The 12,435-nt window shown below is 53.0% G+C and overlaps 5 protein-coding genes across 5 annotated transcripts; 2 read left to right on the top strand and 3 right to left on the bottom strand.

Moving 5' to 3' along the window:
- Window positions 1–997: 997 nt before the first annotated feature.
- Window positions 998–2,602, bottom strand: BBK36DRAFT_1128638 (general substrate transporter; the record flags this gene model as incomplete). Its single annotated transcript, XM_024891640.1, has 1 exon — window positions 998–2,602. The coding sequence occupies one exon, from the start codon at window positions 2,600–2,602 to the stop codon at window positions 998–1,000; it is 1,605 nt and encodes a 534-aa protein (XP_024745848.1).
- A 1,059-nt stretch (window positions 2,603–3,661) lies between these two features.
- Window positions 3,662–4,463, top strand: BBK36DRAFT_1128548 (hypothetical protein; the record flags this gene model as incomplete). The annotated part of the gene is made up of 3 exons (XM_024891631.1): window positions 3,662–3,760; window positions 3,855–4,196; window positions 4,311–4,463. The coding sequence occupies 3 exons, from the start codon at window positions 3,662–3,664 to the stop codon at window positions 4,461–4,463; spliced, it is 594 nt and encodes a 197-aa protein (XP_024745849.1).
- Window positions 4,464–6,058: 1,595 nt separating this feature from the next.
- Window positions 6,059–6,909, bottom strand: BBK36DRAFT_1136479 (NAD(P)-binding protein). Its single transcript, XM_024892991.1, has 2 exons — window positions 6,456–6,909; window positions 6,059–6,378 (listed from the first exon to the last, which is right to left on the bottom strand). The coding sequence occupies exons 1-2, from the start codon at window positions 6,898–6,900 to the stop codon at window positions 6,068–6,070; spliced, it is 756 nt and encodes a 251-aa protein (XP_024745850.1). The 5' UTR covers window positions 6,901–6,909; the 3' UTR covers window positions 6,059–6,067.
- Window positions 6,910–8,950: 2,041 nt separating this feature from the next.
- On the bottom strand, window positions 8,951–10,137 carry BBK36DRAFT_1128705 (aldolase; the record flags this gene model as incomplete). Its single annotated transcript, XM_024891650.1, has 3 exons — window positions 8,951–9,386; window positions 9,481–9,573; window positions 9,680–10,137. 3 exons carry the CDS (start codon window positions 10,135–10,137, stop codon window positions 8,951–8,953), a joined length of 987 nt encoding a protein of 328 aa, XP_024745851.1.
- Window positions 10,138–10,793: 656 nt separating this feature from the next.
- Window positions 10,794–12,175, top strand: BBK36DRAFT_1128794 (enolase C-terminal domain-like protein; the record flags this gene model as incomplete). The annotated part of the gene is made up of 4 exons (XM_024891662.1): window positions 10,794–10,969; window positions 11,048–11,157; window positions 11,213–11,324; window positions 11,428–12,175. The coding sequence occupies 4 exons, from the start codon at window positions 10,794–10,796 to the stop codon at window positions 12,173–12,175; spliced, it is 1,146 nt and encodes a 381-aa protein (XP_024745852.1).
- Window positions 12,176–12,435: the final 260 nt, after the last annotated feature.

Consider the following 12,435-nt stretch of genomic DNA (forward strand, 5'->3'; position numbering starts at 1 on the left):
TCTCCCCCTTCGCCTATTCTTCAACTTCACAGAGTCGATTGTGAGAGGCAATTATGTAAAATTAGCATCAAAAGCTCCCCCGCTGTCCCTAAGACAAGGTTAGTACTCCAGAATCGGCCGCTAATACGATGGAGATGGAAGCGGGTGGAACGAGTAGTCCGACCATAGGGCTGTAGTCCGGATGAAGCCGTTCTGCTGCTTGGCCGATCAGTGTTTTGGCATCGTACTCGTATCTGATCGATATTTGCCGAGTTGACTATCCGACAACGACAACAAAGGACGCGTCTCTCACGATCTCGATACTATATTGCGGTGTGTGAAACAGGGTTAACAACTCGGCATGATCGGACACGTCGCTTACGAGCATGGATTACACGGGCTTTACCTAGACTATCATCAGTTGGCTTACGGCCAAGTGGCGGTCCCGAGGACTCAATGCAATTGGTGAGAACTAAGGAGGATAGTCTATAGATGAAACAACAAGACAATAGGAGTCAGTTATTTCGCGCCTCCATGCTTGACTATTCTGCCATGTTAAATAGCTTCGATTGTTGCTTCTTGTATCACATGGATAAGCCTGAAAGTCAGTTGAAACTCCAAGTACTTGTAAGTAGTTGAATCGCACCTTCGCATGCGAATTGAACGCTGGATAGAGGGAACTGAATAGCATTGTGAGGACGGGGATATTTATAGACCCCGAACAACTGGGATTAAACAAGTTGCAGTATCAGAAACCCCACAGTCATCCCGATCATAGACGACAACTCTGTCGCACCTTGATTGCCGACAGGTAAGACCAGATCATCACCAGACACTGAAGATCCATGCATGTCGGAGTTGAATGACTCGGCATTGCATCGAACCCGTCAGCATCATGAACATTGCCATGATCTCTGCTCCGTCTTCAGCACAACTCCCTCTCCCGCAATGACCACCAGCGCCATCCATTACCCTCCAACATTTGAGAAAACAGCACAAGAAGAAAGAAATAAAGACACTATGCCAAGGTTTCGTCGTTGAACGCGTCAATCTTGTACGTGGCAAACTTGCGAGCAGAAACGCCTCTGGCAAAGAGCACGTCAAGCTCCTCGTAAGTGCGCCCCTTCGACTCGGGAAGACGGAAGTAAGCCCAGACAGTCATCAGGAAGCAGGTGCCGCCCCATACGAAGCCGGTGTAGCCCTTCAGGTTCCATTCAGACGGGTTCATGAAGTAAGGCTGCAGCACGCCGGAGACGACGCCCGTGATGGCGTACGAGTTTCGGGCGAGGCAGATGGTCTTTTGGCGCAGACGGGTTGATCCCAGCTCGGCGGGGAGAGCCCAACCTAGCTGGCCGACGGAGAGCTGGAAGATCAGGGTCCAGACGAGGGTGAGAACAGCCTGGGCCATGGCAACCGAGTGATCGCTGGTGCGGGCGTTCAAACCACCGATGAGCACCAGGATGCAGCACATGCCTCCCATCCCGACCCAGTACGTGGTGCGGTAGCCAAAGTTGGGCATGATGAGGAACCAGCAGAGCAGCGTGCCGAAGAGGGCCATGCCGGTGCCGCCGACGTTGAGGTGGTAGGTTTGCGTGGGCGTCAGGCCAATCTGCTGGAAGAAGTAGGTCGAGTTGTAGGCAAAGGAGATTCCGCACAGCACCTGGCCGACCATGCACATGCACGAGATTTCGGTTCGTCGCAGCTCGAAGCCCTTGAAGCAGTCCCGGTAGGACGTTCCGACGGAGAGCTGTTCCTCGAGGTTGTTGGTGTAGATGATGAGGTTGAGGGATTCCTCAATCTCCTCGTCGGTGGGGTTCGTTCGCAGAGCGCGGAGCGACTTCTTGGCCTCGTCGATCTTGCCGACCCGGACGAGGTGCCACGGGGTCTCGGGGGCAAAGTAGAGGATGGGGCCCAGGACGACAGGCCAGAACCACTGGAGGGCAAAGGGGATTCTGTACGACCACTGGGTGTGGTTGTTGACCAGTCCAGCCAGAACACCAGAGGCAATCAGCTGGCCAATGATGAAGCACATGTTCGTCCAGCTGGTCAGGTAGGTACGCAGTGCCATGGGCAACACCTCAGATGCGTAAGCAGGGGCTGTCGTCGCAAAGATTCCCCAGGGGAAGCCGCAGAGAAGCTCACCAACCAGGAGGACGGTCGTGTTAGGGGCGAAGAAGACGATGAAGACGAAGCAGCTGAGGAAGAAGAGGGAGCCCGAGATGACGCGCAGGTGGCCAAAGTGGTGGACGAGGTAGCCGTTGAGGAGGGTCCCGAAGAACGATCCCACACCGGAGGCGTTGCTCAGGCCGGCCTGCCACGGCGCCGACAGCTGGTAGTTGCCCGAGATGTCGTTGAACTTTCCGTACCGCTTCGCGAACTCGGGATAGGCGTAGAAGTTGCTCAGCAGACTGGTGTCGTAGCCCTCCATGATGACACATGCTGAGATCAGGAGACACCAGGCGATGGCCTTTGGGTACCTGCGCACAGCTTGCATCGGCGTCAGCTCATGCTCGGCCACGGCAGCGAGCTTCGCATCGTCCGCGATCTGGTTGATCCCGGCCTTTTCCCCGGCCTCGATGGGGAGGCTCTCCTCGTGGAGAGTGGACACGCCGGCCTTTTCCATGTTGGAGGATCGACGGGCTGTGGAGTGGAGGTTGTGTTGTGCTCTGTTGGTGGTAGTAGTGCCGTGCACTTCAGTCAAGAAAGCACGCGAGCAACCAGATGAAGAACAGAGATAAGACTTTGGACAAGCTGTGAGAGGTGCCTGGAGCGGTGATTCTTATGTCTTGACTAGGTGATCCAGGCCTTGTCTCAAACCTCGCCTCGTGATGATCCAACTAACACCACGTTTCCTGGGATGTCCAGGCCTCTACTCTTTATAGAAGTTGTCATTACCTCCATCCCCAAGCGCCAGCAACGGCTCGCCCTTCATGGGTTCAAACCTTGCTTGACCCCCCTTGCTAAACTACCAGACCAACCTAAACCATCAACACGATGACTGGTACGTGTAGAGATCTAGAACTCCCCAGCTTTTCTCCCCATACCTTACCCCACAATCGGCTAACCCCCACAAAGAAGTGATCCGTCACCACAAGGTACGAAGTACGGACGCCACTCAATTCGCACGGCCAGAGGAAGGGGGAAGGACAAGGCTCAAGAGGCTCAACCAACCGCCGAACATTTCTCCTCTGCCTGCTCGACGCGGGGTAAAACGCCGGCCCTCGGCCAACCTGAACGCTGGAAACGAAGCTGTGCGTGCTTGTTACCAGGGTAGACCCGACAGGGGTTCATCAGCCACGAGGGGGCCCAGCATCTGACGCTAGACAAAAAGTCGACGCTCCTCAACCTGCCAAAGTCAGCTCCGTCATTTGAACTGGGTTTAGCAGCTTTTCTTGCTCTCTCTGTCCAAGGCTCGCTTGTGTCTTGTTCGGTTTACGAACTAGCAGAAGAAGTCTCTCCGACCCGTGGCAGCGGTTTCTTAGCCTGACGGATATCTTCGTCCCGGGCGACGCCTGGCATATCCGGGCGACGGCGTTCAAATAGCCTCATTGCATCACACACGCTGGAATTACACATCAGAATTGGAGTCGTCGTGCCACTTCAGCGTCGGTAGCGGGCGTTCTGTTACTTGCTTCGGCATTACTTTCCAGCAGCCAGGCTGTGTCAATTTTGCCTGCCCATCATGCTGGACTCCAAGGTTGCCGAGGCGACCTTCCAGGCCACGCTGCTCAATGGGCTGTCTGGCGTGTGTGCGCAGGGCATCACGGCATACAGGAACAAGGTAGGCTGGGATATGTCTCATTCTCACTGCCCATCATTCCTTACTTTCCTAGCCTCTTTTTGCGAGTGTTCGCATGAGCTAATTGCATCAAAAGTCGTTCGATGATGTCGAGATAGAGTCCATCCTGCGGTTCATCGTCTACTCCATCCTCGTCACACCACCAAACTACAAGTGGCAAGAATTCCTAGAACGCAAGTTCCCGTCCCGGACGCCCATCCACGAACCATCTCCGACCTCGTCCAAACCGCCGGAAAAGCAAGCCCAACAGGGCGCCCAAGTAGTGCCCGTCAAGGACCGCCTCAACTGGACCAACACGGCAGCCAAGTTCGTGCTAGACCAGCTGTTCGGCGCTCCGCTCAACACGCTGGCCTTTCTCTACCTCATGGGTGGCATGACGTTCCAGAGCCAGGCTCAGATTTGGACCAACATCCAGCGTGTAAGTTGCTGTTTTTGCCTCCTTCTCCACTTGTTCGCATAACGTAAAGCTTGGTTTCCCCATGGGGGAGACCAGGGGGGACAGAGAGACGGAAGCTAACGGCTCAACGTGCAGGACTTTTGGCCCATGCTTATTGCGGGATATCGCGTGTGGCCGATCATTGGTCTTTTGAACTTGAGTGTTGTGCCTTTTGACTACCGGCAATTAGTTGGCAGTACGGCTGGGCTTTTCTGGGGGATATTCTTGTGTCTGAACGGGATGACATAGGTGGAGGAGAGGGAATTTCATAGACAGATGACAGATTGGAGGCAAGCAATGAGAGAATACAATATGACATTCGTTCACTAATCCCCTCTTCGTCTTTAATCAGTCTTGACTTGCGTGACGCACGGCACTCGTATACCGAATGGATGAGGCAAGATTCTAAACGCGAGCCCTCGAGCACAAGGACTGCTTCCTGAATAACAGTAGTAAGTCATTTACGGGAATCAACCCCGACGCATGCTCCGCAAACACATCGCCAGGCCATCACGAGAATGTCCTAGGCCCACCTACCCCAGACCATCTTAAACACTAATATCCATTGTAACTCGAGGATGCAACCTTCCAGCTACTGACATATATCATCCATCAATAGAAAGTCCACTGTACCCAGTATTCAGTCACACACTGGTACGTACGTAGTATTTTCCCCATCTTCAGTAAGCATAGCGAACCCAGGTATTTGGTTACTCCGTGGCAGGTTGTATCGTATCCCTAGGCCTTTTCATATATTCTCCGCATATCCTTCGTTCTCGACGCCGACGCATGCCGTCGGACCGAACCAGTAACCACATACATGTACGAAGTAGCAAGCTGGACCATCTTCCCCTGCAAAAGTGTCACGCTGAAAATCATCCGGCCCGCATCTACTCGCCACTCAAACTGTATATTACGAAGGAGTCGTCTCGTTCATTTCCCCGGCTTCCATATACCGAATATGCTAGCTCCGAAACCCATTCAGGTAAGGGATCTCTTCCGAGTGACATCTCGCCGCCCTTGCTCATTTATTTCTCCATCAAATACAACACAGGGTTTAGACTGCCTGTAAACTAACAGCGGCACAGAAATACGCCGCACCAAAGTCCCCGTCAAAATTGGGCGGTTTTCCGCCAACAAGTAGCTGTTTGTATTTCCGTCGGAAAACTCACTTTGACATCACAATACACACTTACACGCACGACAACAACATTTGAGTCGGTTGAAAAACAAACCGTGTTCGGTATGATTATTGTTAAATCGTTCATCACATTGGAACGGCTTAATAGCCGAAGAAACCTCCGAGCTGAAAGTCGGGAGTGTACTACGGCAAGGGAGAGGCGTCCCAGATGGGCGGAAAACGTTGCATATACATGTATCTAATGTTCCATCACATAGGGGGCGAATGCTGTAGTTTGGTTCCTTTGAGGTAGAAGAGAAGAAACAGGAACACCAATAGTTCATTTGACTAATGGCATCGTGATACAAACGTGCTGCAGCCTGCAGGCGTCCTTTGCCTTCCATAAGTGGAGGGAATACACCATCTTCTTGGCTCTACAAGCTGCAACGTTCATCATCCTGGGCGAGCTCAGGAGGGACACTCATGCAATTGGTCCATTCACGACCATATTTGCCACTCGTGTCGGACCTTTCGACTGCGGCAAAGTTTCAATAGTCTTGGAACGGTTAGAATCAGCTGAGAGGTGCAAATTCTGTCAAGTTCGAAGTGATGGCCTCATCGACACGCCATACCTATAATCAAAGAGAATCAGAGGAACGGATAGCAATATATCGCATTAAAATATCATTATAACTTTTCGTGTATCTCATGCATGATGCTACACTCACTCCATCTAAAGCCACGCACCATCCACCGAGTAAACACTCCCACTGACAAAACTGCTGTCCGGCCCCAGCAGAAACAGCACAACCTTGGCAACCTCCTCTGGCTTCCCCTGCCTCTGAAAAGCCGTGGGATCATCAAAGGGGGCATCCGCAGGCCGTCCAGTCGCATCCCATGACTGCTGCATCATTGGCGTGTAGATGGATCCGGGGGCCACCGCATTCACCCTCACCTCCCGCTTGCCATACTCCTTGGCCGCTATTCGGGTCAGGCCAACAACCCCGTGCTTACTGGCACCATACGCCCCGTGATAGGGCAGACCTGCGTGGCGGCGGGCTCACAGTCAGATGATCTGAAAATCAAACCATGTAGTCAAGAAAGAATGCGTCCCCACGTACCTGTAATGCCCTGGATCGAAGCCATGTTGACGATCGAGCCACCATCTTTAATATTCCTCAGCTCAGCTCGCATGCAGTACATGCACCCCGTCAGGTTCACCGCGATAATCTTGTCCCACTCCTCATCCTCCAGCTCCTCCACCGAGTGAATCGAGTGGTGCTTGCCAATGATGCCCGCAATGTTGGCGGCGCCGTCCAGCTTCCCAAACTCCTGGACGATGCCATCGATCCAGGCCTCTACCTCGGCCTTCTTCGACACGTCCACCTTGGTGGCGGTGAACTTTGCCCCCTTTTCCTTGAGGTAGGCCTCAGCCTCGGCCAGGGCGGCTGTGTTGACGTCTGAGAAGCAGACGATGGCTCCTTGCTCGGCCAATAGCTTCACCGTGGCTAGTCCGATTCCGCTTGCGCCGCCGGTGATGGCGTAGACTTTTCCTGCAAAGGACATCTTTGTCTTTTGTCTAATACAGTAATATTCTTGCTTGCAAGACCCTGGCGCTGAAGAAGAGTTGCTCTTGTTTTATCTCCGCGGCTGGTGGGGTAGGGGAGAACAACTGGCTGTCAACTTGATGAAGCAGACTGGAGAGAGAGGGACGGAGACGGGGAACAAGCTCGCTGTCTCAATGCCTTTGAACGCTCTCAAACACACTATATACTGCTCCGTACAGCCAAAACAGTGAAGCCCAGAAGTGTCAACGGTGATGCTGTCGACAAACCCCATCAGTCAGCAGGCTGAGCAAAGCAGACAAGCTTCACCATCAAATGCGGAGGAAGTGCGGGCAGCTCCACTGTTTCCGACGCACTATCACATTGTGCTTCCGCCCCGAAATCCGCGGCCTTTCTACTCTCCAAGCAGCCGGAACTCGGTACATGTAGTCAGTTATTACTTGTGCTAGTACAAGTAGCCTCCACAGTGTCTGGCTTGTGACGGAAACGGTGCAGCCTGGCTTTCTCCGCATTTCGACTTCTCCTCTGTAGCCGATGTGAGGATACGATACATACGATGGAGCAGGATTCATGAGTTCCGATGCTGTCAACCTGTATCATGTACTGGTAGAGAAAACTCCTCAACATTGTAAATGTACCGCACAATTCGCCGACGTATAATCGTCTTCGACTGGGATGATTACTCTACAGTCCGGATATCTCTACACTGAGTTGGCGAGTCCTACTGAACCGGTCAACACCACCAGCTACCATCCTGAACATCACTCAGCCAGCCATGTCAGAAGCCTCTATGGCGACACAGGGGCCTTGAGTCCCGATGGTTTCTAATTGATACTCTTCTCAGGCCTAAAATCTCCCTCCACCAAACAGCCCAGAGTAACCTTCTCCTTTGGTCGCCGCAAAAGCGGAACATTGGGCATCGAGGTGGGAAAGCAATCATGAAGAATCTATCTTACGGCTGGCATCTTGCTGCGGCATCTCCAGACACCTGGCAGTGATGCTCTTTCTGAAGCTGAGGGCGGTCAAGCTGAACTTTGAATGGATGCTCATAATGGCCCAGACCATCGCTTGCTTAGCCCTCGACCACCACCAGTAGCTGGTGATGCTGGATATCAGCTCATGGATTTCAAGCATGAAGAAAGAGGATACGTTTACTTTGCCGACGGAAGCACGTTGTTTTGACAGTTGGTGCGTGGGAGGGTTATCTCCTCTTGAACTTCGTGGTATATCTGACAACGCCGTTTTGGCAATGAGTTCGACGAACCCCCGAGTGCAAGATGATTCCGCAGTGCTACTATTGTGTTGCCTTTTCAGGGACTCGCAGCATCATGCCCACTCTTGTTGACTTTTGAAGATACACGACCTTAAATATCCAGGCTTTAGCATCACCCCATTTGAAGTCACATTAACCCAGTCACCGAGGCAGTGGCTCAGGATCATGTGGACGACAACTATCCGAGGTTGAGTTTTGTTGAACAGCATGCAAGTATCACAACTTGGCTCCCAAAACAAAAACCGGTTTGCTAACCAATTCTTGCAGTTGGCTCCGCTCCAGCCAAACGCGCCACAACTCGAGCATATCATAATCTCAGCAATGCGAGACCTTTGATCTGTTAGTATGATGCCGTCGCGGCAGGGAACCCCGGCATGGAAGAGGCAAAGAACACAAAGGTGTCATGGGGGCACGCCGCGTCAGTTCCATAGAATGTATGGGATCAGACCCTCGATGCTGGAGCTCAGGGAGTTGTTTGCAAATTAGAAGGACTATGAGAGCAACTGATAAGTGAATAGCTTTGAGAATTATACAAGCCAAGAGGTAAGCCAGATAGATCTGAATGCGACCTGTACCGCTATTATAGTCAGTTCAAGCCTGCATGCAATATTCATGTTTGTTGATGACGTACAGAACCGCCTGTCGAATTGACAGGTAAGTATTGGGTCTCCCCTAAGCTGGCCCATATCACCATCATCAAAAGCCAATTGCCCCGTGTGAGCAAAGCTTGGAAAGTCGGACTGCTATTCTATTTGCTCGCTTTCTAGACCAACTATAGTTACAATGAATTCTCAATCTGCTCGATATCAGACAGATACAGCTTATGCAGCGCCGTCCAGTTCTCCTCCGGAAGCCTTCCCTTCAGCGGCAACCTTCCCCCCTCAAGCGCTCCCAACCCCGTCTTTCGAATGATGCCCTCACGGATGCCAATGATTCCAGTCTTGCCGATAAACTCCTCCGCACGGCTAACAGCAAACTGCAGCCTCCGGATCTCAGCCAGGGCTTCTGCTGGGAACGATCCCTGGTTCGCCAGAGCAAACAGCCTCACCACCGTCTTGGGGTAAAAGGCGGCCAGTCCATCAATCACACCTGCGGCGCCAAACAGAACAATCGGACCAAGCTGCTGGCCAAACCCGCTGTACACTCGGAATGCGTTGTGGTCGATTTGAGGGTCAGTCGATACTTGAACGTGGTAAGAGACGTCTCCATGGGACCTAAGAAGGGGATTGTCAACATCTCGGGATCAGAAGAGCCGTGTCTCTCGAAAACAACAAACGGAATTGGCAGATTCAGTCTATATGCACGTACATTTTACATCCGACAATCTTCGGGTGCTTGGCGAGCGCTCTGTAGGTATCCGGTTCCGCAAGTAGTCCATTGGTAACCCCCGGATAGTTGTAGCTGTGAGAACGAAGCAAATGTCAACACCAGCCACAACCTAGACAAGGCACCCGACCCTCGCAGCATGAACCCGCAGGATGCACAACTGCAAGACAAATTAACTCACATCAAGATCGGAATCGGACTCCGATCTGCAACGGCAGTGAACCAGTCAATGAGGTTCTGCTGGTTGACTGCCTTTCCGAAATACCCAGGCGCGAGAACCAACCCCCATTGCGCTCCGGCATCCGCGTAGTCCTGCAGCCACTCGAGCGTCTCGCCGACGCTGTTGGTGAGGACCCCGGCCATGATCGGATAATTCGCAAAGCCAGCGTCGTTGAGCCCGGCCCGGACGCCGGCCACGAGGTCGTGCCTTTCCTTCCGCGACAGATGGACCGCCTCGCCCGTCGATCCGAGAATGGTCAGGCCCGTGATGCCAGCCTTGGCCAGGAAGACGGTGTGAGCCACCTGCGTCTCGATGTCGACCACGGGCTCGATGGAATCGCCAGAGGCGGAGGCCGGCTTGAAGAAGGTCGGGACCGGGACAAAGACGCCGGGAGGCGGTGCTGTTTGTGAGGAGGCCATGATGGTTGATCTCCGCAGCCGGAACCTGAGAATTATTGCTGTGCCGACCAGAAGCTATAGAATGCCAAACCGCCGTCTCTGTCGAGGAATTCGCAGTCAAGATATCTCAAAATTCTCCAACAGCTGCCCCTCGTTTCTCTCGTCATCCATCGAGCGTCATCGCACTTCAAATAAGTCCCCTGTCGGACCATCATCGGCCACAAGCCTCGGGCCACACTACCCCGGGGTCCAGCAAGCTCCATCCCCCACACCACGAAAAAGCAGAGCTGCTCGGTCCCCTCTCTGCTTTTCCGTGTCCGAAGGCCACAGGGGAACGGTGGGGGCAGCCTCTTTTTCAACTTGGGGAAGCGGGGGAACCTTGCGCGTCTCTCCCCCGAACAGGTAAGCCGTTCGAACCGTGTACGAAGGATCAGCAAGGGCAAAGCAAAGCGCTTGTTGTGGAGTTCCGCGGCGGTCATGGGGGAGGCCTTTCTTTCAGGGCTGTGTTTCTCCCTGGTTTTTCGCCGGGGAGGTGAATTAATATACAAACATGCAAAGTTTCCAGAGGCCACGAACGCAAGATTATTCTAGATTCTTTCACTGACTATTACATCGAGGGTTCTGGTTGCGTTGGCCGTTGCATTGGGAAAGCCGCTGAAAATCACCACTTACACACCATGGCGAAAATCAAGTCGATGGAGTACTTCCGCGTCCCGCCACGCTGGCTGTTCGTAAAAGTCACCGACGAGGACGGGAACGTCGGCTGGGGCGAGGCATCGCTGGAGGGACATACACAGGCAGTCGAGGGATGCTTAGATGCGTGGTTCACCAAGTTCAAGGGACACGATGCCGAGTATGTTCTTACTGATCGAGATCCGTCCGATCAATTAGGGCTTATTTTGGAACGAAATTGAGTGCTTACCAAGTCCAGCGATATCGAGCACATCTGGCAAATGGCATGGCGGACCGGATTTTATCGAGGAGGGCCGGTTTTCATGAGTGCGCTTTCTGGAATCGACATTGCGTTGTGGGATTTGAAAGGTAATCGAGAACCATGAGGTTGGTCGTTTCTCTCTTCTGACTTGGCGACATCCAGGCAAGAAACTCGGCGTGCCTATATATCAGCTTCTCGGAGGAAAGGTGAGGCACAAGCTCAAAGTGTATGCCTGGATTGGAGGCGACCGCCCCGATGAGGTGGAGCAACAAGCGTGAGTGTGCTTTGACATCAATGTCTTTCTTGATTCTTTTCTCGGAAATGAGTTTGGAATGGAGAAAGAAGGGTTGTAGGCATTCGGTGCTAATGTCAAGCAGTCTGGCTCGGAAAGAGCAGGGCTTCCACGCAGTCAAGATGAACGGAACTGGAGACGTCTGCTGGCTCGACTCCCCCTCTGTCCTCGACGACGTAGTTAAAAGGATAAAAATCGTCAAAGGCCTCGGAATGGATGCCGCGGTCGATTTCCACGGCCGCGTCCACAAGCCCATGGCCAAACAGCTCGCCGCGCTCCTCCAGCCTCATCGGCCGCTCTTCATCGAGGAGCCGCTGCTGCCCGAGAACCTGGGCGGCATCAAAGAGCTGTCTCAGCTTACAACTTGTCCGATCGCCCTTGGTGAGCGACTGTACAGCCGCTGGGACGTTCGGCCGTATCTGGAGGCGGGATGCGTGGATGTCCTGCAGCCTGATATCTGCCATGTCGGTGGCATCTCCGAGTTGAGGCGCATCGCTTCCATGGCCGAGACGTATGACGTTGCATTGGCTCCTCATTGCCCCCTGGGGCCTATCGCCTTGGCTGCAAACGTGCAGGTCGACGCTGTTTCGTCAAACTTTGCCATTCAAGAGATGAGCGTAGGCATTCATTATAACAACACAGGACAGGATATCGAGACATATATCAAGAACCCGGAGATTTGGAAAGTCGACGATGGTTACATCAAGGTGCTGTCGGGCCCCGGTTTGGGAATCGAAGTGGATGAGGAGATGGTCCGCAAGCTGTCCAAGGACTGTGTGCCGTGGGACTCGCCCTCCTTCAGAGGACCGGACGGCGAGATCAGAGAATGGTAATAGAGCTAAGAGCATGGAGTTTTTGATCAAGGGGTGTGTTTTTGATAGATTACGTCTACCGATTACTGTATCTAGAGGGCGACAATCCTACATGTATGCTCGGCACTTTGACGGTGCCCATATTTCTTAAGTTCTACCAACCGTCAAAGTAAGAGGAGAATACCCTACAGTAGATACCGATCCAACACATGTTCATCACTGGTAAAAGAAAGCAAGGTCTACTTATGAGCAGTCACACAATTTGGTTGGCGAAAGGTATG

Source organism: Trichoderma citrinoviride (genome assembly GCF_003025115.1).
Source record: "Trichoderma citrinoviride strain TUCIM 6016 unplaced genomic scaffold BBK36scaffold_16, whole genome shotgun sequence".
Classification (NCBI taxonomy): Eukaryota; Fungi; Ascomycota; class Sordariomycetes; order Hypocreales; family Hypocreaceae; genus Trichoderma; species Trichoderma citrinoviride.

Bases quoted from the DNA above. Each gene is read 5' to 3' on its own strand.
- BBK36DRAFT_1136479 (XM_024892991.1), bottom strand. From the start codon at position 6,900: ATGTCCTTTGCAGGAAAAGTCTACGCCATCACCGGCGGCGCAAGCGGA. The intron at 6,379-6,455 runs GTACGTGGGGAC...GCCGCCACGCAG, and splicing joins TTCGATCCAGGGCATTACAG to GTCTGCCCTATCACGGGGCG.